General features: G+C 38.8%; 1 protein-coding gene across 4 annotated transcripts; it reads left to right on the forward strand.

The window, feature by feature from the left end:
• On the forward strand, positions 1–25,690 carry Rlim (ring finger protein, LIM domain interacting). 4 transcript variants are annotated; one of them, XM_074063464.1, is made up of 6 exons: positions 2–337; positions 1,292–1,347; positions 2,155–2,214; positions 15,898–16,090; positions 17,564–17,647; positions 18,910–25,690. In XM_074063464.1, exons 4-6 carry the CDS (start codon positions 15,922–15,924, stop codon positions 20,487–20,489), a joined length of 1,833 nt encoding a protein of 610 aa, XP_073919565.1. In that variant the 5' UTR covers positions 2–337; positions 1,292–1,347; positions 2,155–2,214; positions 15,898–15,921; the 3' UTR covers positions 20,490–25,690. The 4 variants fall into 4 exon arrangements, with proteins under 4 accessions (XP_073919567.1, XP_073919565.1, XP_073919566.1 ...); XM_074063465.1 differs by lacking the exon at positions 1,292–1,347 and having other exon boundaries at positions 2,101–2,214; XM_074063463.1 differs by lacking the exon at positions 1,292–1,347.
• Positions 25,691–26,225: the final 535 nt, after the last annotated feature.

A 26,225-nucleotide genomic window follows, 5' to 3' on the forward strand; every position in this document is an offset into this window, starting at 1 on the left:
CGCCGCCCGCGTCGTCGCGTCGTCGGCTGGCCCCCTCTGCCCACTGAGCCTTTTCGAGGAATCGACTGCGATTGGACAGCGGCTGGGAGTGGGGCTGCGGGGCTGGGACGCGGCGTTATCACTTCCTGTTGTGGGCCGTCGTTTCCTGTCACTGCTAGGTAACAATGGGGAAGATAATGGCTGCTTGAACAACGTCTTGGAGCGGGCACTGGGGTAGAGGCGGGTCTCGACCAGCGTCTCCTCAGAGGCGGGCTTCCGAGCGGCGGCGGGGCAGGCGCGGAGGAGCCTTGACGGCGCCGGCGGAACCAAGCCAGTCAAGTCTTGTGCCCGAAAGCGAGTAAGTGAGGACGTGGGAGTCCTGAGGAATAGATGTGGAGTGAGGGCAAGGCAGCCGGGCCGCGGCTACCGCGTTCTCAAAATGGCCCGACTGACGCGTAGTGTCGGAGGTTCAGCGGTGGCCTCCGGACCTCAGGCCCGTTTCTGTGGGGGCTCCGTGGCGTAGTCGCCGCTGCCATTTTAGTTGGGGGGGGGGCGGTATGAGTCGACCGGCTCACTGAAGAAGAAGGTGGCTAGTACTTCCTCTCGGTGGCCCCGGGAGCCGCGGCCCGGGCCTTCCCAAGCCCTAAGGATTCGGGGGAGGCGATTTTCGACTTTCGGCCTCGGGCGTGAGAATCTTAAGAGTGTCCCGGGTATTTCTGTCCGGTTTCCCTCGTCGCCCCGCGTTTTACCTGTCGGGCTTGGGTTTGGGAAGTAGTGTGGGGAGTGGGATGGGAGGAGGGTAAGGCTACTCTTAAGTCAGATGTTGGGAACTCTTGGGCCTTTAGATTTTCCCGGGATTTGCAAAACCCCCTTTTGGGCCCTTCCGTATGGCACTACCAATTAGGTGCCGCCTGGGGCCGCGATGACATTTTCCCTGAGGATCTCAGGCAAATGTGCCTTACTCCCTTGCGCCTATAACCCTGGTGTATCCTTTGCCAGATATCACTGGAAGGACACCACCCCACCAAAAAAAAAAAAAAAAAAAAGGAAAAAACGGAGGGAAAAGCCGTTGCGTTTTGTTTTTCCCTGGGTACGGGTGGGAATTGGGCCAAATGATTTTCAAGTTAATTTCCGTGCAATCCGCCAACAACCCAACCCCTCCCTCCCCCGCTTAAAAAAAAACCCTAAGGGTCTCGGCTTCTGCGGGCGGTACCTGCCACGTACGCCATAGTTTAGTAACTAGTATTAACCGGTTGGGCTTCTGCTTCCTGAATACTCAGTCCCTTTTTCCCTTATGCTGATTAATTTCAAGATGGAGGAGACAGCCACGTTCCTTCCCTGGACAGTTTCACCATACTTATTCCACAGGTTAGTCAGGGGATCTGAGGCCTAGCAGTCTGGTTATTTAGGTCATTTTGTTCATTTTGGAGCAAGAGGATTTATATTAGATTGTCATCCACCATTTGCAAGGCTCCCAATAATTTTTTCCTGGAAATAAGGAACCTGCATTTCCTGAATTAACTGCAGTGTTTTTGGATGGTTGAAGAGAGGAAGAATACTAATTATTTTTGTCTCTTGGTAATTACAAAGCAACTACTATCACCCCATCAGGTATATTGTGTCAGTTTGGAAGACTTGAGAGCAGGCAGCCACAATTACAGGCCTCCTCCCTGCTCAAATCAGTTTCCTAAACTGTGAAACTATATGTTAAGTATCCAGAAAGACCAAGCCCTTTTTAAAACACGATTTTAGGACAGTTCTCTTACTGAAAAAGTCACAAACATTCCTTAGCTTAAAATGTCTTAGTGACTTGTAATACTTTAGTTCCTGCCTTAGACTGGTGTGTTGTGCCAAATAAGTCCTTGAAAATGACTATCAGAATCTGAAAATAATTACTGGTCTGATAAGGAAAGGCCTATTTTAAGCAAGCTTGTATTAAAAGGTAGATTGTCTCTCTGCCTTTAAAGGAAAACTTTTATCTAACTCCTGGTTCCCTCTGACCTTGGTTTCCCCAAATATCCAAATACTGGCATTAAGGTTGGGATATGGGGTTTATGTGTGTAACTTTTAAGATGCATAGGATGTATGTTTTCTTAAGGATGTGTTTTTTTTTTATTTCAGAGGAAATGTGTGTCTTATTAAAAGAGGAAGAATAATGGATTCTTTTTTTTCTAGAGCAGAGTGAAGAAAACTAAAATCCAGTTTATTGTATTTCAGTACTATGTCATAAGTCAGGTAATTTATTTTTTGTTGTGTCTCCTGATGATTTATATGTAGAATGTGTATTTACAAAAATGTATTGTTCTGTTTTGCAGACCCTATGATTAGATGGGCTAATTGACATAATGTTAGTTGGTGTTGGGTATTCTTCATGATGAGAATGGGTGCTTTTCACTGGGAATGCAAAGGGTTATGTTTCTCAGTACTTAGAACTCACCAGTGCTTTCTCTGTGGATTTTACTCTTAAAGTAATATTTGAAGTTTACCAAACCTGTATAGCACAGAAAGAACAAAAAACTTGCTACCTTAAATCATTGTTGGAATGACATGGATATAAATAAATAAAATAGCTTTTAATTGTTTAATGAATAACTAATTGAAGTATCAGTAGAATATCTTATAGAGACATCCTACACTATTTTGTGTGCTGGTTGTTTTTTTTCCCCCTTCACGAGTCAAAAATTTTTTTCATAATTGGTATATAATACTCTGATTGGTATTAATTCCTTTCATTATCATAACCATTATTAAGGTAGCCACATAAAGTGATTGCACTAACCAAGACAAAACGTTTTCCATCAAAAAAAGCATTATTAGTGATTGTTATTGGACAACGGGCAAATCTGGATTATTCAAGGCAAACTGGGATGAATAGTTAACCTAAATTCATTACTGACTTCTATTAAAGGTGTAGTGCCAGGCCATGTGTTTCACATGCGTTATTTTATAATCCTCACAACAAAGCCTCCTGAAGACATTAACTATTTTACAGAGGAAACAGACTGAGAGATTAGGTTAAGTAATTTGTCCTTGCTTAAAAAGCTATTAAATGATAGAGCCCACATTTTATCACAATTCTCTGTGATGTTGAAGTCACCAAACTTTGATGCATCTACTAGACCTGTTTGCTGTCCAGTTACATCAAGAATGCAATGAAAATGAAAAGTCATAATAAGTATCCAGGTTATATTGCATCAAAAACTTTCATTAACTCTTAAAAGTAGGCTGCTTTAATGAAGCAGGTGAGACTTAACCTGGTAACTACCCCCACTCTTTTTGGCCTGTTTCAACTATTACTGCTCTTGATAAAACTTAATAATTTAAAATATCATTTTAAGAAACAGCTTTAATAAGAAAACATCTGGAAATGTTAGGCTGCCTGGTATCTTTCAGCATATAATGAGACCTTAAATAATATAGTAGATCCAGTTAAGCGTTTTTGTTTATGAAATTATAGTATTGTGCATTACTTTTTCCATATCCCTGGTGAACTGGGAAATAGAATATGTCATTGACCAGCCTCCTGTTTCCTTGACTTTTTTGCACTTTTGGTGTTGGGGATTGAACCCAGGGCCTTGAGCATGCTAGAACACTGCTTGTTTCCTTGATTTATCATAGAGTAGATAACGAATTAGAAAATTATCAAATATAGACCAATGGGGTGCTAGAATTTTGGGTCACTGCCTGGGATAGGGATACGTTTTTCTTTTGTAAGTCTAGTTTTCAACAGTTTTGTGTAACAAAGATTTCCAACATCTTGTGGCTCATTGATTTTTAAAAAGTCATTGTTTACATAATATTTTGAAGTTTGGTAACTGGTGTTAAAATAGCAGTAATACTCCTATATCTGTTTTCTCCTTCATTAATTTTTCTTAATCCTGAATATGGAAGCTTTCCAGAAAGATACATCTCAATTTTGGGTATATATTTTTGAACTTGAGGTTTTCCTCCTGAAATCTATAGTTGGCTTTTTTGCTCTGGATTTTCTCATTGTAGTGTTTCAGCCCAAGATTTTAATCTCATTAGTCATAATAGCACAAATGTATGTGTGAGACCAATATCAGTAGAAAGCCCCTGGGAGATTGTCATTTCACAACTACAGGTTGTGTTGCAGTTACAATGTTTGACAGTTTAATGGGGTTTGCTTGGTGATGAACATGATACTTTGGGAGGGTGCATTTGTATTTATGGTGTTTCAAATTTTTTCTGGAATGAAAAAAAAGTCCCTTCCCTCCTGATCTTGACTTCAGGAAGAAAGGAGTTAGCTACAATTTTCATTTTTTATTGGTCAATGATTTCTTTTAATAGCACAACTAAGGTGACAGCATAAACTATGCACAGTGGAATGTTTTTGAGAGTGGGGGGAGGTCATACTGAGTATTGCTTCAGTACGAGTATAAACTATTATTCTTCTGGACAAACCAGAGTACTCATAATTTTTATGTAGAAATAGTGGCTCAGGAAGGACAGCGGTCAGCACGTTTAGTCTGAAATACAAAAGCAGTGATTGATGCAGGTAATTATTTTTTGGTCAAATGTTTTTTAACTTTAAAAATTGGCTTCGCTCTCTATAAGTTTATTTTTTAAGCTGGTGGTGGTGGTTCACATCTGTAATCGCAGCTACTTGGGAAGGTCACAGTCCAAGGCCAGCCTGGGCATAAAAGTTAGCAAGACCCCATTTCAATCAATAAGATGGTGTGGTGGTACACGCCCATCATTTCAGCTACTAGGCAGGCAATAGGTAGGAAGATCATGGTCTGGGGCCAGCCCTGCAAAAATGAAATACCCTACCTGAAAAATTACTAAAGGAAAAAAAGTTTGGCAGCATGGCTCAAGTGGTAGAGTGCTTGCCTAGCAAGTACAAGGCCCTGCTGAGTTCAAACCCCTGTACTGTCCCAAAAAAGGTTTATTTTTGATGGGAAATTTTACTTTTTTGGTGGTACTAGGGCTTGAACTCAGGGCCTCACGCTTGCTAGGCAGGTGTTTTACCACTTGAGCCACTCTTGTTTTGTTTTTTTTTTTAAGACAAGGTCTTTTTTTGTGATACTGGAGTTTGAACTCGGGGCCTACACCTTGAGCTACTCCACCAGCCCTTTGTTGTGATGGGTTTTTTCCAGATAGAATCTCGAGAACTATTTGCCGGGGCTGGCTTTGAACTGAGATCCTCCTGATTGCTGCCTCCTGAGTAGTAGCTAGGATTTACAGGTGTAAGCTACTAGTCTTGCTGGGTAGCTCAAGGTGGCTTTGAACTCACAATCCTCTTGCCTCAGCCTTCAGTGCTGGGATTATAGGTGTGATGGGAAATCTTATGTCCTTAAAATAGTAGGGGCTGGAGGTGTGGCTCACAAATCTACCTCACAAGCGTGAAACCCTGACCTCAAACCCCACTACCAGGAAGAAAAATAGTAGTTTAGTTACAGACGAACACCAACAATGCCACTAATCAGTGATTTTACATTGAAAAATTTAAAAAACAAACACATGAACCTTTTGGGTTTTGAGGTTCTTTTGTGAATAATGAAAGAAGCAAGTCAAAATTGAGTTTATGGGTATGAAAAATTCTGATTTAGTGACACGCCTCAGTAGTGAAAGATCATGAGATGGATAATTGAAGATGAAATTCACTGTTCAAAGTACTTAAATGAGGTGAAGTATTTCCGCTTCCTTCTTTTCCCTTTGGTGGCACTGGGGTTGGATCCCAGGGCCCAGAGCCTTGCACTTGATAGGCAGATACTCTCCAGCCCCTCATTTCCTTTCTTTCTTCCTTCCTTCTTTTTTCTTCCTTCCTCCCTCCTTTCCTTCCCTTCCTCCTCTCTCTCTTTCTCAGTACTGGAGTTTAACTAACTCATTCCTGTAAATAGGCAGCACAGCATGGTCTTCTGTTTCTGTCCTGTGATATACTTTACTGGAGGTCTTAATATTCTTTCTTTTTTAATACTTTTTTTGTGGTAATAGGTCTTGAGCTCAGGGCCTTGGGCTTGCTGTGCCACTGGAGCCAAACCCCAAGCCCTTTTTTTGTTGTTTTGTGTGGCGTAGGCTGGAACCCAGGGCCTCCAACATGCTAGGCAAGCACTCTACTTCTGAGTTATGTCCCTGACCCTCTACTGTTTCAATTTAACTGTTTTAGAGGATTTTAGTAGTCAAAATTGTGAGCCACGAGTCAGTATACTTCCCGCCAGGAGATTTGACACTCGAGGGACATGCCTGAATCTGTTTTGTTTTTTTTCCAGCTATACTTTACAAACGTAAAGATAGAAGAATATAACTGAAGCTAAGTTCCTGTTGCTATTCAGATAATTTATATCTTTCATTGGTATAGTAGTGTCAGCAGTACTGCTTGCCTTGGTAGTATCCTCGGATAGGCCTCTGTTGGAAATTGCCAACAGATTGTGTTTGGTGAGTTACCTTGCAATAAATTAGGGAGTAAAACATGAACCTGGCCTGTTTTTTTAAGATTACTTTATATACATTCCATTTTTAAAATATGAGAAGTGCAAAATGGCAGTGAGAAAAGCACAGCTTCTAAGTTTGCATCCTAGTTATTCATGTTATTTCTTAAAGCTTTATTTTTGTGACTTGATACTATAATGTGACCTAGATTTTATCTTATTCACAATCACAGATTCATAGAACTGGAAGGTATGTTGTAGATGGTTTAATCTAATGCTGTAACATGATAGAATTTCTGAGGCACAGGAAGTTTACATAGCCAGTTTACAACCAAAACTAGAATTCATTATCTTCCTTTCCACAGAGCCGAATTCTCCCCTGCTACCCATGTATAGAATTAAAAAGTTAGTCTCATTGTTATCAAATATTTATTTGTCTATTGCAGATTTCATAAAATTTTAATTAAATAGCTGGGTGCCGGTGGCTCACACCTATAATCCTAGCTACTTAGGAGACAGAGATCAGAGGATAGAGGTTTGAAGCCAGCCCAGGCAAATAGTTATTGAGACCCTATATCAAAAATACCCAACACAAAACAGGGCTGGCAGAGTGGCTCAAGTGGTAGAGCACCTGTGTAGCAAGGATGATGCCAAGTTCAAACCCCAGTACTGCCCCCAAAAACAATTTTTAATTAAACATTTTATATATATGAAAAATTGGCATCACTTTTGGTGTTTACATATATGATGGTATTTTATATTCTGACTTCAAATCTAGTAGTTCTTTTTTTTTTTTTTTTTGGCAATACTGGGGCTTGAACTCAGGGCCTGCACCTGGAGTCACTCCACCAGCCTTTTTTTTGTAATTGGTTTTCTCGAGATAGGGTCTCTGAACTTTTAAACTGCGATCCTCCTGATCTCTGCCTCCTGAGTAGCTAGGATTACAGGCGTGAACCACCAGCGCCCGGCTAGTTCTTTGTGATTTAACTTCTTTTGGTGGTATTGAGGATTGAACTCAGGGTTTTGCACTTGCTAGGCAGGTGCTCTGCTACTCGAGCCATGCCCCCAGCATGATTTTTTTTATTAGCATAAATTGCACAAATGGGTTTCATTGTGATAGTTACATACATTCGTGTAATTAACCCCATCAATTACTTTCTTATTAACCCTACCTTTTAACAGTTTTTAATGGGTTTCATTATATATTTTCATGCATAGTATGTAATGTACTTCAGTCATACTCATCTCCTGTCAACCACTCCTGTCCTCTCTTGCTGGTTCCCCTCCTTTGTGAAGTAGGGGTTTTTGAACTCAGGGCTTCATGCTTGCAAGCAGGCACTCTACCTCTTGGACCACACATCCTGGCCATTTTGCTCTGGTTATTTTGGAGAGGGGTCTCTTAAACTATTTGCTTGAGCTGGCCTCAAATCACAGTCCTCCTGATCTCAGCCTCCCAAGTAGCTAGGATTTTGGGCATGAGCCACCAGTGCCTGCTTCTTTGTGAGATTCTTAATGAAGTTCTGTTAGTAACTATAATGCTTGTCCTTCCATTTTCAGTATGATGTGCTTTTGTATTGATACCTGTGATTTTCAAAAAGCATAAAAACTGAAACTGGCACAAGCAGCTTTAGCATTTTATTGACAATAGTTTGGAGCTTGGAAAAAAACATGCAAAAGGTGCTAATGGCTCAGCACACTATAGTAGCTGGTCATGTCAGATTGCTTTAATTCCGCCCACCCACTCACTATTGTTTTTAAAAAGAGGTAATTTCTTCCAGACTTAATAGATAAGGCTGATTTTTTGGATGCTTTTTTTTTTTGGTAGGACTAGGGTTTGAACTTGGAGCTTCCCTGCTTGCAAAGCAGCCACTCTACCACTGAGCCACACCTCCAGTCCAGGGCTAATTTTTAATTTGGTGCTCACACAAGCATTTTTATTTATTTATTTTTGGTAGTACTGGGGTTTGAACTAAGGGGCTTGTGTTTACTAAGATTATATTTATTATATTTCTTCATTTTATTCCTCTGAACTAGGACAGGACTGCTTAAAATGAGACTGGGCTCATTGGGTGTGTGAGAGTAAGATTAATTTACAAGACATTTGAGAGTATCGCTTGCATTCAGGATTTCCTTTTCTTTCAAAATATAATTACCTCTGGTTGTGGGACCTCTGTAGGTGTTACAGTCGTAGGTCATCTCATAACTGTCCCTACAGTGTAGAGGTGTCTTCCCAGTGCTGAACTCTTAACTTCCACTCTTAGCCAAGGGGAAATATAGAATTAAAGCAAAAAGGATGGAGATTTTGGGCAAAAGCAGGGAATAAAATCAGATTTTTCTCTTTGTTCCTGAGCCAACTATGGGGAACAAACTGCTTCTTTGATGGGAGCCACATACTTGTGCTTTCCTGCATAGCTAGAATAATAGGCATGAGCCACAGCATCTGGCCAGGAGTCAGTCTTGAAGATGGGTGAGCACAGGAAAGAATTACCTATTGTATAGGTGCTGGGAATATAACATGGCAGTACAGCACCTAGGTTATGTGGTATGTATGCATGAGGCCCTGGGTTTGATCCCCAGCACAAAAAAGAATTACCTATCCTGTACATATCTGTAACATGTTCAGTATAATTACGTTAAGAATGTAAAGGGTTGGTATGAGGATAGATAAGACACCCAAAAAACTAGATAGCATTTGTTACCCTCAACGCAGAGAAACTAAAGCAGATACTTTAAAGCAACTGAGGCCAGTAGGAGAAGGGGACCAGGAACTAGAGAAAAGGTTAGTTGGAGAAGAATTAACTTAGAGGATGACACACATGTACAGGAAAGCAATGTGAGTCAACTCCCTGTATAGCTATCCTTATCTCAACTAGCAAAAACCCTTGGTCCTTCCTATTACTGCTTATACTCTCTCTCCAACAAAATTAGAGATAAGGGCAGAATAGTTTCTGCCTGGTAGCGAGGGGTAAGGGGGGGTAAGGGAGGGGGCAGGGGGAAGGGGAGAGAAATGACCCAAACATTGTATGCACATATGAAAAAAATAAAAATTAAAAAAAATGTGTAAAGGGTTTACCTACAGTGGGTTTATAGGGTATAAACAATAAACTGGGAAAATTTGAAACTGCCTATGTGGGGTTTCTCTACATTAAAAACAAATGCAAGTTGGACACTGATGGCTTATGCCTGTAATCTGACTACTCAGGAGGCAGACATCAAGAAGATCACAGTTCAAAGCCAGCCAGGCAAATAGTTTGCTAGACCCTAACTTGAAAAAATCCATCACAAAAAAAGGACTGATGAAGTGGCAGTGGCTCAAGGTGTAGGCCTTCAGTTCAAACCCCAGTACTACAAAAAAAAAAAAAAGAAGAAGAAAGAAAGAAAAGCAGAAGCTTGGTGCTGATGGCTTACATCTGCAATCCCAACTACTTGGAGGGCTGAGATTGAGAAGATTGAGGTTTGAGACCAGCCCAGGAAAGGGAGTTCTGAGACACCCATCTCAACCAATAGCTGAGCATGGTTGGCATGCGCGCCAGTCATTCCAGGCATGGCCGGAAGCTTAAAGAAGGATTACAGTTTAGGCCAGCTTGGAAAAAAAAAATGAGACCTTATCTCCAAAATAACCACAACAAAAAGGATTGGAGGCATGGCTCAAGTGGTATAGCGCCTGCCTAGGAAAGGCAAAGTCCTGAGCTCAAAATATCAATGCCACCCAAAAAAATGCAGGGCTGAGTATAACTCAGTGGTAGAGCATTTGCTTAGTATGTACAAGGCCCTGGATTCAGTCCCCAGCAGCACCACCCCTCAAAATGCCTTGAAGTTATGGTATCCAATATGGTGGCTGCTAGACTCTTGAAATGTAGCTGGTGTAACTGTGGAACTGAAGTCTTGATTTTCTTTCACTTTTAAGTTAAAAAAAACTGAAGTAGCATAAAATATATTCCATTAAGCACAACTTTCTTGCTTTGGTAGGACTATACCCTACTTTAACTGTTGAAATAGCATCCAATTTGAGATGTGCTCTAAGTATAAAAATATGTATCACATTTAGAAAACAGCATTTACAAAGGAATTTTTCATTGATTTTTTTAATATTGGTAACATGTTGGGGACTTTTTTGTTTTTGCAGTGCTGGACAAATCTAGCATATGCTAGGCAAGTGTTCTATTGAGCTAACCACCAGAATGTTTTTATGGGGGAGTGGGGTGGGGGTAGTACTGGGGTTTTGAACTCGGGGCCTCACTCTTGCTAGGCAGGTGCTTTACCACTTGAGTCTCCCTGCCAGACCTGTTTTTTGTGTTGAGTATTTTTGAGATAGGGTCTCATGAACTATTTGCCCTGGCTGGCTTTGAACTGAGATCTTCTGATCTCTGCATCCTGAGTAGTTAGGATTACAGGCATGAGCCATAGGCGCCTGGTTTCTTTCTTTTTCAGGTTATTTAGCATTTATTTTTAAAATTGTTTTTATTAGGATATATTCATTATACATGGGATTCATAGTGACAATTCCAACTTGACTTAATATTGTACATTAGTTACATCGCCCCATTGTCTCTCCCCCTAAACCCCTTCCGTGCCCCACTTAAAGCAATTGCAAGAGGTTTCTTTGCTCTATTTCATGTAGGAATATAAAGTCCATCAACTATATACCCTCATGTTAATCTCCTTCATTTGCCTTCCCCCCTCTCACTAGTACCCCCCCCGCCACACACTGTACCTATTTTACAGTCCTGTCTTTTGTTATCATTTAAGTTGATGTTCAAAGGGGTTTTTCAATGTATGTCCACTGTGGGTATACTACACTTTGGTTTGTTTAACCCCTTCCATTACTCTCCCTTAGCCCTTTACCGCCCAACCCCCATTTTTCAACAGCTTTCAATATATATCCTTATATCCTCTACCTTCACATCATGTTTTACAGTACTACTGATACTCTATCATTCTCTTTTCCTTTCCCTCTTTTCCCAAGTTCCATAAAGTAGTTTCATAATTCAAACATGTTCTACATGTGAGTTTGTATATGTTCTACATGCTTGTTTTTGTGTATATGTTTATCTTTTGGCTCTATCTTCCATGTATGAGAGAAAACATGTGGCCTTTGTCTTTCTGAGCCTGGCTTACTTCACTCAACATGATGTCCTCCAATTGCATCCATTTACTTTCAAGCCACATATTCCTTATGACTGAGTAAAGTATATTGTGTGTATATTTTCTTGATCCATTCATCAGCTGTAGGGCACCTGGGTTGTTTCCAAAGTTTTTTTTTTAATTTGGGACAAGGTCTTACTATGTAGCCCAGGCTGGCTTTGAACTCACGATTCTGCTGCATCAGCCTTCCAAGTGTTGGGTTTACAGGTGTAGGTTACCACGTCTGTCTTGTTTTGTTTTTGTTTTTTGTGGTACTCGGGTTTGAACTCAGGGCCACATGCTTGCTAGGCAGGCGCTCTACCACTTGAGCCACTCCACCAGCCCTTTTTTGTGTTGGGTATTTTGGAGATAGGGTCTCACCAACTGTTTGCCCAGGGCCATGATTCTCCTGATTTCTGCCTCCTGGGTAACTAGGATTTACAGGCATGAGCCACCTGCACCCAGAGAGAGAGAGAGTGTTAACTTTCCTAATGTGGCTGCTTCAAATTTAAAATTGTATTTATAGTTTGTAATATATTTCTTTTGGACAGTGCTAGTAGGTTCCAACAGGTTATTAAGGGAAATGAACTCAGGATTCATGTTGGATTTGGCTTACTTATTTGATTAATCTTCAATGTATATGGCATTGTGCTAGTGACTTTCAGGAGAGTTTTAATGGACTATAATTCTGATTCTGTAAAGGAAATATTTAGGAAGAGAAGACTTATGCACTTCAAAAATATAAACATCATGAAGGTGAGAAGTGCTACTCTGGTGGCACAGACGTGCTTTATGCAGAGATGAATGGAAACATTGCTCCCTGAAGTAGTATTAGTTTCTTAGGATGTAAGCTTTCATAACCTGAAGTTCGAGTGAAATAAAGAGAGACTAGAAAGGGTTTGAGGGAACAGCATTAGATGTGTGAAGGGAGTAAAGCATAGGTATGTTGGAGGGTAAGATGAGGCAACACAAATGGACTGGCCTTGCCAGGAAAGTGTTGTAATTTTGTGTCATTGGAATATGTAGCTTAATTATTACCCTATGCTAAGAACAGGGGGATATTTAACTATACTTAATATTTTAGTCCAGAGGGCCTTTGAAATCAGTCTGTTCCAATTCCTTTGTAATATGGAATCCCTTCTTTAATATACAGCCTCTGCTTGACTATTTCCAAAAACAGGTAGTTTGCTTCAAGAGGCCAATTGCCTCCCATTTTTGGTGGCCATACTTTTTTCTACCTGTTTGCAGTGTATCTGACAGTCTATTGTAGAATTTTCCCCCTAGGTTTATTGTCAGGTTTTACTGTGCTGTAGTCTCTAGACCTCACCTTTTTTTTTTATTATAGTAAGTTCCTCTCCATACTCAGTACAAGACCCATTTTCTTGCTCCAGATACTGGTTTTTACATTTCCATATTTTTTTTGCAAGAATCTGCTTCTGGGGTTTAATCTCCTTAATGCTATTCTTTTTTTTTTTTCTTGGTGGTACTAGGGTTTGAACTCAGAGCCTCATGCTTGCTAGACAGGGTATACCACTTGAGCCACTCTGCCATCCGTTTTGTGTTGGGTATTTTCAAGATAGAGTCTCAAGAACTATTTGCCCAGGGCTGGCTTCAAACTGCAATCCTCGTAATCTCTGCCTCCTGAGTAGCTAGGATTACAAGCGTGAGCCACTGGCTCCCAGCAGCATAACACTATCTTAAGCAACCTATAAGCATATGATTTTAACAAAACATGTTCATCTGTTTAGAGAAGGCATTTATACAATTTCACTAGATATTTTCTTGTTTTGTGGTGCTAGAGATCCACTCAGGGCTTTGTGTGTGCTAGGCATGCACTCTACTACTGAACTACATCTCCAGCCTTAGATTGTTTTCTTAATTACCTTTGACGAAGTTTACCTTTTATCATTAAACTGCATAGTTACCATTTCCAGTTGAAGCCTAGATAGAAGCTCGTCAACTACACAGTAAATGAAATTTTAGATAAGGAAAGTTACTTTCCGCTTACTTTGAGATCCAAAGAACACTTCTAAATCTATAGTTTGAGCTCAGAAAATAAATGTTAAAAATTTGTATGGAAATGAAGCCTCTGATTTCTTTGCTAGCTTGTTGATACTCATGCTAGTTAGTGTTGTAGTGACTTTACCATAGCATAAGTTTTCCATGTAAACATTATTTCCCAGGCTGGCAGAGTGGCTGAAGTGGTAGAGTGCCTGCCTAGCAAGCGTGAAGCCCTGAGTTCAAACCCCAGTGCCGCCGAAAAATAAACAAACATTATTTCCCTTGTTACTCGTTAAGAAATATTATCAAGTAAGCATCAAAAGCTTATTTGCCAAGCTATTCATTGTTTGAAAATAGTAATTGAGGGTAGTTCTTCTCATTAAGAAAAAGAATTTGGTCTTTTCCTTGAGTACCACAAATCACAATGAAATTTTCCCAGTGGTAAGCCATAAAAATGCCATAAGGTAGAGCAAGTCAAGATTTCTGAGTGAGGTTCACCATTGACACGACTGACTCAGTAACAAGGTGGATTCAAATATTTTATGCATAATACCTGCTGATGAATAAGAATGAATAACCATACATTTTAAGCACTTTGTATTTTCATAACTGTAACACATCTTAGTAGATTCTGCTTTAGGTTGTGCTGAATTAGTGTTTTCTTAACTTCTTTTTAAAATACTTATATTTGGAGCCAGAGTTGGTGCACTTCTATAATTCCAGCACTTGAGTCTGACACAGGATTGAAAGTTTGAGGCCAGCCTGGGTTACATAGTAAGACCCTGTCTCAAAAAAAATTCTCACTGTAGTTTCATGCAGATTGTTCATAGGGCTACTTCTGCGGTTAGTTTAACTTCTTGTATAATCAATACTTGCATCTTTGAGTAACCAATATCTGAATACTATCAGCTAACTCATCAAAGCTAAGTAAAACCACTCCATTTGCTTGGTTAGTGACATTGGTTCTAGTATCCTAAATTGTTTGTACAACTGTATTCACCAGAACCCAACATTATACAAGTTTATTTCTTCTGGACACATTTCTACACTCAAACACAATTTCATTTACCATTGATAAACTGCTTTCCTTGCTTGGCTGAAAGTGAGCTACTTAGAAACTTAGTTTGGTTGAATGCTGATCTTTATTTATCTATCTATTTATCTATTTATTTATTTTGATGGGGCTGGGGTTTGAACTCACGGCTTCATGCTTTGCAAAGCAGGCATTCTACTGCTTGAGCCATATCTCTAGTGCATTTTGCTCTAGTTATTTTGGAGGTGGGGTTTTGCAAACCATTTTCCTAGGCTGGCTTCGAACCATGATCCTCCCAAGTAACTAGGATTATAGGCGTGAGCCTCCAGTGCCCAGCTTAATTTATTTTTATGAGGAAATATGTTAGAAGAGATATTTAACTTTAAATTTTCTAATTTTTCAGATCATAGGAGTATTGTGGCAATGTTTTAGTCTCATAATGTTGGTGTATATTGTACTGCATTAGCACATTTATAGTCCTGTAGCATAATGAGTGCAGTCTTGTCATCTAATCTGATGAAAATCTATCCTCTGCTGTGCCTTTAAGTGTGACATTTGAAGTCCACTTTCCTCTTCATTTGACATGAGTGTATACTGGTAATTTTAAAAAGTCACAGTATGGTGATACACATGGCGCTTGAAATACTATCAGATTATAATTGCATCATGGGAACTTAACAGTATGCAGAGCAGCAGTGTAAAGCAATGAGAGTGCCACTTACAATCTGTCACAACTATTCAACTCTGCCATTATATCACAGAAGCAACCATAGATAGTATGTAAATGAATGTGTATGGCTGTGTTCCAATAAAACTTTATGAACATTGGAATGTGAATTTTGCATGATTTTCACACATCACAAAATAATCCTTTTTTTAACCATTGAGAAAAGTAAAAGTGGCTAAGCACGATGGTGCATATCTGTAATGCTAGCACTTGGTAGACTGAGGCAGGAAAATTGTGAGTTTGAGGCCAACCTGAGCTACATAACAAGTTCCAGGCCAACGTTGGCTTCGTAGTGAGACGCTATCTCTAGAAAAGAACAAAACAAGTAAAACCCAGGGGCTAAGGTGTGTAGCTCAGTGGTAGAGTGTATACCTTCAAGGCCCTGGGTTCAGTCCCTAGCACCAGTCCCCCAAAATGTCAAAAACTTGTTTTTAGATTATAAGGAGAATAAAAATAGGCAACATTGCTGGATTTGGCCCAGGAGTTTGCCAACCTGTACCCTTATATTTTCCTAGAATGGTGCTTTTCATTTATTTGAGATCTTAAAATCTATGTCTTGACCTGCATTCTTGATTTAAACAATTAAAACTTGCATAGAATACATAATGACCTCTTTTTCAGATTGGTCTCTTTTCTCTTTTTAGATAATCTTCCACTTGTTCATCAAGATGGAAAACTCAGATTCTAACGATAAAGGAAATGGTGATCAGTCTGCAGCACAGCGCAGAAGTCAGATGGACCGATTGGATCGGGAAGAAGCTTTCTATCAATTTGTAAATAACCTGAGCGAAGAAGATTATAGGCTTATGAGAGATAACAATTTGCTAGGCACCCCAGGTATGCTACTTGTAATTTAAGGATTTATATCTGTAAGTGGCTGGGTTTAAAAAATAACTTGTTCTAAAAATCTGTTTCTTAATGAGCGATAAGTACAAGGATATAGAATAGCATTTACTGCTGTATTTATTACCTGATTTCTACTCATTCATATTTGGAGTTATCTTATGTCAGAGAAATTAAAATTAGGAATTATTATGTAATATATTACGAATTTTTAATACAGTGGATCAAAAAGTATGGAGCCAAGCAATCTTTGTTGTTAGTTAGCTTTAACTTACTAGACATGAATCCAAGTGTGGAATAACTAATGGGAATTTTAGTTCCTAGGACATACTTACCCTGTTTTGTCATCTCTGATTATGTCTTAATTGTAATTCTCCAGGGCTAGCCATGGGTAAAATGGCAGTTAGAACTTAATGTTTAGTCTCTTGCAAGATGAGGTCTCATTTGATCATTGTTAAAACTTAGTATACCTGCTGTCTGCCTTCTCATTTCTATTGAATTCTAACCTTTGGGTGATAGCATAAATTTTGAAGGCATGACTTTTAAGACAGGGACAGTACCAGACTTGAATTAGAATGCCTTAGTTGGAATTTTTGTCCCTGTTATTAGTTTTATTAGTTGTGGCTTATGGCAAGTAAGTCACTCAGTTGGTTTCTTCTTTCTTTTTTTTTTTTTTTTTTTTTTTTGCAGTACTAGGGCTTGAACTCAGGGCCTCACACTTGCTAGGCAGGCGCTCTATCACTTGAGCCACTCCACCAGCCCGGTTTCTTCATGTCTGTAATCCTAGCTATTTGGGAGGCTGAGGCAGGAGGATCAAGAGTTCAAGTCCAGCCTGGGCCACATAATGAGGATTCCCCACCCTGACTCAAGTTTTAAGAAATAAGATACTGTATGCAAAAGCACTTGTTAGTGCTGGGGATTGAACCCAGGGCCTTGTACATGCAACACTTTCCCACTGAGCTACACCTCCATCTCTTGTAAAGATATACAAGTTATATGTTATAATGTATGTTCCCAAAGAAGTGAATTTTATTCACTACTTGATTCTCATTTTAGAGTTTCTGGTTTTTTTTATTTTTATTTTTAGGTTTTCTTTAATTTGCTTTTAACTTTTAAACATAATATTTCATTTTTAGTAGGATTGGGGTTTGAATTCGGGGCCTCGCCATGACATTTCTTTTATAATCATTATGAGTCAGATCACTGTGGGTCACTGATGAACTATTTGTTACTTCCATAACCTTATCTTTGCCCTATGGTGTTTGTTTCTAAGAGTCACTGGTTTAGCCAAGTGTGGTGATGCACACCTGTAGTCCTCACACTTGGGAGGCTGAGGTAGAAATATCTCCAGTTAGAGGCCAGCCTGGGCTGCATAGCAAGATCCCATTTCAAGAAAAACCCAAAAGAGGTAGCGGGGAGACAGGCTGACTTTCCTTTTTAATTTGGCAAACATTGTTAACTTTTCAGGTGAAAGTACTGAGGAAGAGTTGCTGAGAAGACTACAACAAATTAAAGAGGGTCCACCTCCACAAAACTCAGATGAAAACAGAGGTATATTTTGCTTTTGGGTAGAGGATGGAGTGATAGGAACCTCATAATAGTAAATGTCAGCCAGAGATTATCCAGAAATGCCACAAATTAATTTGGTGCTAAAGTAACTAACTGTCATAAAAAGAGAAGTGACATTTTCTTGATATTTGGTGAGAATGTCAGCATGTTTTTTTTCTACCTCACCTTTGGGTTGTTTGTGTTAATTGGGACACAGTGAGAACTGTCCTATTTGTGATTTTTTTCCACCTCCATTGAAATTTCCTCCTACTTGATTCTTTATTTATAAACATGTGGCTTCAAATAGCGAAAAGAAATACTGAATTGTGTATCCCAGAGGTTCTCAACAGGGTACAATTTTGTTTCCCTTGGGGGTATTGGCAGTGTCTGGAGACATTTTTGGTTGACACAATTGAGGGTTTGCTGTTAGCATCTAGCATGTAGAGGGCAGGTATGTTATGCTGCCAAACATCCTGATATCCTACAATGCACAGCACAGGTCCTAGAATTAATTGGCTTAAAATGTCGTAAGTGCTGCTGCTGAAAAATCCGCTTTAGCCTCATGTCTGGTGTTTTCCACAGCATGAAGAAAGGAATTTGACTATGTAACATAAGAGCTATGGTATTAGTTTGGCTCTTGAGTACACCATTACACACGTATATATGCATGCTAGGTTCAGGCTGATTATTTAATCTCATTTACAGGTTCACATCAAATATTCAAATACTTTTAAACCATTAACCCTGTTTATGTTTTCACTGTGCCTACAATAGTCTTGTATTTTAGGATAACCACAGGTGTTATCAAAGGCACTAAGTGCTTAGAAAAAGTAATGTTGTAGAGTCATGAAAATTTGACAGAAAATTAGAGCTAGAATACTAGCTCTATGCCTTAACAGTGCTTATGTAGTTTGATTGCATTAGTATTTTGACAGTACACTTAAAATAAAAGTTGCCTTCTGACAGTCCCATGGTATCTGCTGGGCTTTGTATGTTATGAAATACTGAAAATACTTCCTCTAGATCCCTTTAAAAGTAAAAAACTTCTCTAAATTTCTCTAGTATTAGCTTGTGCTTTTCAAATACAATTGAACTTTTCTGGACTTTTACTTACAGATCTGTGGTGTAGCTTGCAAAGATCTGTAAACGTGAAATTCGTTCAGAATTTTTAATTCTTTAGTACAGAGTTTCTGAGCACTAGCATATGATTGTCCTAATTTTAGTAGTACTTTTTTCTCCCTCTCCCCTTTCTTTGTTTTAAACAGGTGGAGACCCTTCAGATGATGTGTCTAATGGTGACTCTATAATAGACTGGCTTAACTCTGTCAGACAAACTGGAAATACGACAAGAAGTGGGCAAAGAGGAAATCAATCTTGGAGAGCAGTAAGCCGGACTAATCCAAACAGTGGTGATTTCAGATTCAGTTTAGAGATAAATGTTAACCGTAATAATGGGAGCCAAAATCCAGAGAATGAAAATGAGCCATCTGCAAGACGTCCTAGTGGAGAAAATATGGAAACCAACAGCCAAAGGCAAGTGGAAAATCCACCATCTGAATCAACATCTGCAAGACCATCTAGGTCAGAACGAAATTCAACTGAAGCATTGACAGGGGAAGTCCCACCTACCAGAGGTCAGAGGAGGGCAAGAAGCAGGAGCCCAGACCATCGGAGAACCAGAGCGAGAGCTGAAAGAAGTAGATCACCTCTGCATCCAATGAGTGAAATTCCAAGAAGATCTCATCATAGCATCTCATCTCAGACTTTTGAGCACCCTTTGGTAAGTGAGACTGAGGGAAGTTCTAGAACCCGGCACCACGTGACATTGAGACAGCAAATAACTGGACCTGAGTTGATAAGTAGGGGTCTTTTTGCAGCTTCCGGAACAAGAAATGCCTCTCAAGGAGTAGGTTCTTCAGACACACCTGGCAGTGGTGAATCTACAGGATCAGGACAGAGACCTCCAACCATAGTCCTTGATCTTCAAGTAAGAAGAGTTCGTCCTGGAGAATATAGGCAGAGAGATAGCATAGCTAGCAGAACTCGGTCAAGGTCTCAGACTCCAAACAACACTGTCACTTATGAAAGCGAACGAGGAGGTTTTAGGCGCACATTTTCACGGTCTGAGCGGGCAGGTGTGAGAACCTATGTCAGTACTATCAGGATTCCTATTCGTAGAATCTTAAATACTGGTTTAAGCGAGACTACATCTGTTGCAATTCAGACCATGTTAAGGCAGATAATGACAGGTTTTGGTGAGCTAAGCTACTTTATGTACAGTGATAGTGATTCAGAGCCTAGTGCCTCAGTCCCAAGTCGAAATATGGAACGGGTAGAGTCACGGAATGGAAGAGGGAGCTCTGGTGGTGGTAGCAGTTCTGGTTCCAGTTTGAGTTCCAGTTCCAGTCCTAGTTCCAGTTCTAGTGGTGAAAGTTCAGAAAGTAGCTCAGAGGTATTTGAAAGTGGTAATGAAGGAAGCTCTTCATCAGGTGCCAGGCGAGAGGGTCGACACAGGGCTCCAGTCACATTTGATGAAAGTGGCTCTTTGCCCTTCCTTAGTCTGGCTCAGTTTTTCCTCTTAAATGAAGATGATGATGACCAACCCAGAGGACTCACCAAAGAACAGATTGACAACTTGGCAATGAGAAGTTTTGGTGAAAACGATGCATTGAAAACATGTAGTGTTTGCATTACAGAATATACAGAAGGCAACAAACTTCGTAAACTACCTTGTTCCCATGAGTACCATGTTCACTGCATTGATCGCTGGTTATCTGAGAATTCTACCTGTCCTATTTGTCGCAGAGCAGTCCTAGCTTCTGGCAACAGAGAAAGTGTTGTGTAATTAAGATCTGAACTCTCAGCTGTGTGGCTGGAATAGTGATGGGCAAACAGGAATCACTTGCTTTATGTCCACTTTTTGAGTGGTGCTTAAATGTAAAGTAATAACCTGAATTGAGTCATTGCTTTCTGAAAGAATCTCCAATTTATCTTCCATAATAAAAGAAAATATTTGAAAAGCAATGTTTTAGGACCTAAAAGTCTTATTTCAGTACCAGGTGAATTGACAGTATCTGTTACTGATGATTTATCATGTATACTTGTCAGTTTCTCCTTTGTTATCTTAAACTATCTGCCTTAGCAATGGCTCTTGTCTGTTTCATATTGATCTTTTAAAGTTTCCCATGCCATAGGAAAGAGGGGCAAAGAAAATTCCTGGTTAAGACTAAGTTACAGTATGTGTTAAATAAGTGATTACTTAAAGCTATACCATTCCCAGTTATTAGTTGACACTATTCAGTCACATTCTGAATATTGTTTGTTCACTTTTCAGACTCGGTGATACTGGACACGTCAGTGTAAATAACACTAAAGTTAGGATCTTTTGAGTGTATAACTGTCCTAAGCCCATCACTGTGGCACACTTATAGAGTGAGCTTATAGTTTAATTGAGATATTTATCTTGTGGAAATATTAAAAAGCCTATGCTTGTGTAAGTGAAAAAAATCACATTCATTTGTTTAAAAATGTAAAACTATTTTGTAGAGGCGCAGTACTTTTCCAATGCACTGTTGTATTAATGCATTAAAAATTGTAAAGTACCATGCTTAGAAATGAGAAAACTGCTTTTTGTGAGCCAACATAGTAAAAAAAAAAAAAACACACCAAACAAAGTACAAAGCTGCTTTTGTAAGTGTGTAGATGTCAAGAGCAGAACATATCTGTATTTAATGTATGTGAACAGCTACTGTGACATGAAAAGGAAGGACTATGCAGAATAAAACTGCATTAAAGACCAATGGAAATCAGATTTTAACTTGGATTTAGGCAGGAAGTGAAAGATGAGAGTAAAGAAAACTGCTCTGAAGAAAGTTTTCATGAAGACAGTAATGCAGACTGGTTTCATTTGGTGAGAGCAGCAGCAGCAGCTTGACCCAGTATTCTATTTGAATAGATGAGGCAGAAGATCAGCAAATTTGGCAGTTTTCTTTGGTTTAATTAAAACAAACCACTACCACTTAGCATAAGTTAAATTGATGTTTTTGCAAGTCTGCTCCTCAAAAAAAAGGTGGAGGAAAGCGACTATAAACCATTTTTAACATAATAATTGCAGTTGGTACAGATGTGTGTGCTAATAGGAAAGTCTTGGATTTGCTTGTTTTCAAGGTTTATCATGTAAGGTACTAGAGCACACTTGTTAATATTTCGTCACTGTCTAGCACAGATCTAACATGTCACATTTTAAGATATTGATAAGGGATTTTTGAGGATAAAACTCTTAAGGATACTTTTAAGGATAGAACTTAGTTGAAAGTGAATCAGTGTTGGGTTATTTGAAATTCACATTTTAATTGTGCTGCCCATATGTGAAGATGAGACTGCTTCTCACCATCTATGGATAGGTACTTTGTTATTTTCTTAGTAGTAAGAATAGATTCATGATAACACCAATACTCTTATTTAATTTCTCTTTTGAGGCTGGTTGGGGTTAGGATTATTTTGACTATGGAGCAGATAATTTGTTTTTCTGGGAAAAGCTAATAGGCCAGAAGAGAGATTGAACACGTCCTTGGCCTTTAACAAAATGAGCGAACTACCCAGATATAGTAATACTCTACAAAATAAACAAGTCTGCTTTAGGAATTACCTGGTTACCTTCACTGTTACCACCTTAGTTGTTAAGATTATTTCAAAGTTCATTCTTTCATGTTTTCTTCTGGCTCTCAATCCTACCTAAGTATCAAGGAAATTTAACTTGTAAATATGGTAGTTGTTTACTAAGGATATGTACTGCTCTTGCAAGGAAGTAATGTCCAAAGCTTCACTTATTTTTTTTTAATATAAGCAGATTTCACTGTTTATGGCGCTTGTGTAATTTTATCTTTTTAAAAGAATTATCCATGTAAAATTCAGGATTTCTTTATATTTGTGAGCCTCCTTGTCCCCTTTCCTAAGGTGTAATCATAGTTTTCAGATCTGTGGGGTAGTCCTGATTAAAATAAACCCGTTTTCCTCTTGGTATAAGATGTTACATTATTACAGGGGTGTTCACTTTAAATAGCTTAAAAACAACTACAGCACATTATAAGCATAAAAGGAAGTTTATTGTCAACAGGTATCTTCCTAACCTCCCAAAACGTATTACTCATTTGTGAAGTATTCACGTAAGAGGTAACTAAAGCAGAATTCTGGTTATGAATGTAGATGCTGAAGCTATTAATAAACACTGGAGATAGAACTTTTAAGTTTTTAACCCTCAATAGATGCACATATTTGACATGTGCATGTAGACACCTTTTTCAGTAGCACTCATATCCATTGGATTTTGTAGAATGAATTTAAGTATTTGTAGCAGAAATTGCTACTTTTTATTTTGCAGTCCATGATTATTACATACAACTAGTGTTGTGGACATTAAAGACAAGATCATTTGTAAGGGTCAGATGGACAATGGAGAACAAAAATCTTTTTTTCCCCCACCAGAGTCCAGACACCTATTTGTGAGGGAACATTTTCTTGCAAAAGACTACATTTCGTCTTGTATATTTGCACTTTTTCTGTCTTTAAGACCTACTTTGAACTTCATGCAGTAATAGGAACGAGAAAAAACTTGGGAGATTACATTGTTCAAAGCATAGGGAAAAGTACTAAAACCTAAATTACCTTTAATATTTAAGATGGTTTTCAAAATTCACTTACTAGTGTGAAACATTTGCAGTGTTTCGTTTAAGCGCCTGATAAGGTTGGGATTTATTAGGACTAGAAAACAAAATTAAGTCAAAAGTTTGTAGACTGGCAACATTAGAAGACAGCTGTGTTAATTTGAAATATTTGCTCTAAAAAGAATGTTAGTGATACCTCCCTCAGTGGTGTTAATGGAGGTGGAGATTGAGAAAACTGTTTATATTACTGTTGGAATGTAGGTAATTGTACAGTTCATAACAAAACCATTAGTGCCAGGAGATATTACAGTCAGTCTTTAAGAACATGATTATTGGAGTTCGTCCAAATTTTTAAGATTAGGAAACTGGTTAGCTGTAAATGTTACATCAAATAATGTGGGGTTCTTTTCCTGAGGGAACATTCTTTCCATGCCAAGTATTCTCCCCATTGTCATTGTCTCATTTATGAAGGGTTATCACTTAGTACGCTTTGTATATAACCACCTGCTTCCCAACTGCTCACAAAATGAAATGGGTTGATCATCAGGTATGACTTTCAGGCAGTTCCCCAAATAATCATGTGATAGGGAGGTGATGTTGCAAAATGCTTCTTAAAAGGCCATTCTTAACAGGCTTGCTAGAATACAGTGGCACCTTGTGGTTGTTGATATTTTTATTTTACAGATAGGATATTTTTATCCCCCCCATATTCTTTTGTTCTTTTATGAAAAGATTGTAATCTGCCTTGTTTGATTTTTTTTTTTTAAATCTTATGGCTTCCTGTCAAGTGTTTTACCAATATGAAGTACATAGAAGCCACACTTGTTAGGGCACTTTTTATTCTTTACAAGTCTTATGAGACTATATTGATTGCTACTTTCTAAAGTATTCTGTACCTTAGTAATACAAGACGTTGATAAGGCACATGTTAAAATGTCAGTGTGTTTTTCCCTTTAGTATAATTCTTCAGTATGTTTAATATTCAATAACTGTTGTAATTTGTTGAATTAACTAGTACTTTTGCAAAAAGCATTTGGAAATGTAAATTGATGTTAACATGCTTTGTGTGGAAAGTTGAAGTGCAAGGTCTGAGGAACTACTATTTTATTTTTGAATCAGAATTTTAATAAACAACTAAAAGCAGCTGTAAGTTCAGTACCTGCCCTTTAAAATTTTTTAGCATTCCGAAATTAAGAATTCTTTTCCTTAACTGGAACATTTCTAAAATATTGTCTAATACTTCTAACAAGTGAATGGGCTCATGTAAGTAATTCTAGTTTGTATGTACTAAAGGTCTACAGTATAGAACTCTCAAGGGGTAAAGTATAGTTTATAGGTTTTATGATTCTTTTCATGTCTATATAGATAATTTGGATTCAGACCTAAAAGAAATGGGTATATCCAGAACTCAAAATTACAATGAGAGCCTTATTTTTTATTATGATTTGTTTACTAAAGTTCCACAAGCTGCAGTATAGTCATTTGGGTTGAGTGAGAGTGAACCCCATGATACCACTGTGCCTTGTTATTTCAAGGTTCCTCTATCAGTTCCTCATCTTGCAGATTGATTCCAATATCAAGTTATGGCTGAGCCAGCTGCCCAGCCTTAGCTCTGTATTTAGTGCCGTGTTAACTAACCTCCTTTTAACTGATAATTTGTGTTTTAACTGTCCAATGTTTGGATTTACCTCTTGATAGCTCCATTGTCCCTGGTGCTGCTTTTAAACATGTAGGGCCATGTGATCAGGTATCAAGTTGAGTAGGTACGCAGTTGGCCTGGTTATGTATCTGTGCCTGTTTTATCTTCTCCCAGGAAGAGCTGCTTTAGTGGATGTTTACTTGGATTCATACAAAGAACTGGGCAGCAGTTTTGGAAAGCTTTCTGAAGCCTATAAGAACCTAAAGGGATTTGGAAGGGGAACAGTAACAAAGGCTGCCTTTATGTTTTTGAACATGAAGCAGATAAATGTATGCTCTGTAAAGACTAAAGTGATTGTTATACCAGGGCTTCCTGACCTCTGGGAGAGACTTTCAAAAAAGCAGAGCACAAAGTGAAATGAATTTGGTTGGCTTGCTTTACCTGGTTTCTCATTTTCTTTCAGTTTAAACCTGAACATAACACCTTTCAATATCTATCCAGCAAACTCCTGGTTGGGAAGCCCTGTATTAAATCTTGAGAATGTACCCAATTTCCTTTTTTTGTACAGTGCTTTACACCTGCTAAAAATTAACTTGTTTAATGCAAAACAAGACCTTGAAAGGTCAGTCATATTAAAGCTGGTTTGATTATTAATAGTTATCTTTTAGGAAGAAGCTTTTTCCCTATGTAAGATGTCATACTGCAGATTTAAAATATAGACTACCAATAAAATGCATGAAGTGATCATTTGTGCTTTTTCATCTCTCCTTGGGGTTTCTTTAAAAGGGGGACTCTGATAAAGGTTCCTTTGCTTCAATGTCACAGACTTGATTTTTAGAATCAAGTGGAATTACATTGCAACCTTGATTTTGATTCCCTTCTGCTATGAGTATGGGCAGGTACTGACTTTTGTGGTACAACTTCAGCTGTATCTGTGTTGTGTAGTTGACTGGCTTAATCTTTAGTAAAAATAAAAAGTGTCTTCTAAAAACCCTAGGAAGATTGGTATAAGTGACATTTTAAGTAGGTGCATCTTTGTTGTTTCTTGTATTCTCGCCATTGCCCTGACTACTCCCTTCCTTGACCTCTGTAGACAGAAGTCTTCTGGGTGTGCATGTGTGCTCATGCAGCTTCTGTCTTCCATTCCTGCCTCCTACCCCTTAAGCATGCTGCCTAAGCCACTAAGATGTCTTTGTTTCTAAGTAGATCATCACATTCTGATACTTGGATGGCTTCCTCTTGGTATGCATTTAGCTGATGGTGATTATTTTACTTTCAT

The sequence above is a fragment of the Castor canadensis genome, chromosome X (genome assembly GCF_047511655.1).
Source record: "Castor canadensis chromosome X, mCasCan1.hap1v2, whole genome shotgun sequence".
Taxonomy (NCBI): Eukaryota; Metazoa; Chordata; class Mammalia; order Rodentia; family Castoridae; genus Castor; species Castor canadensis.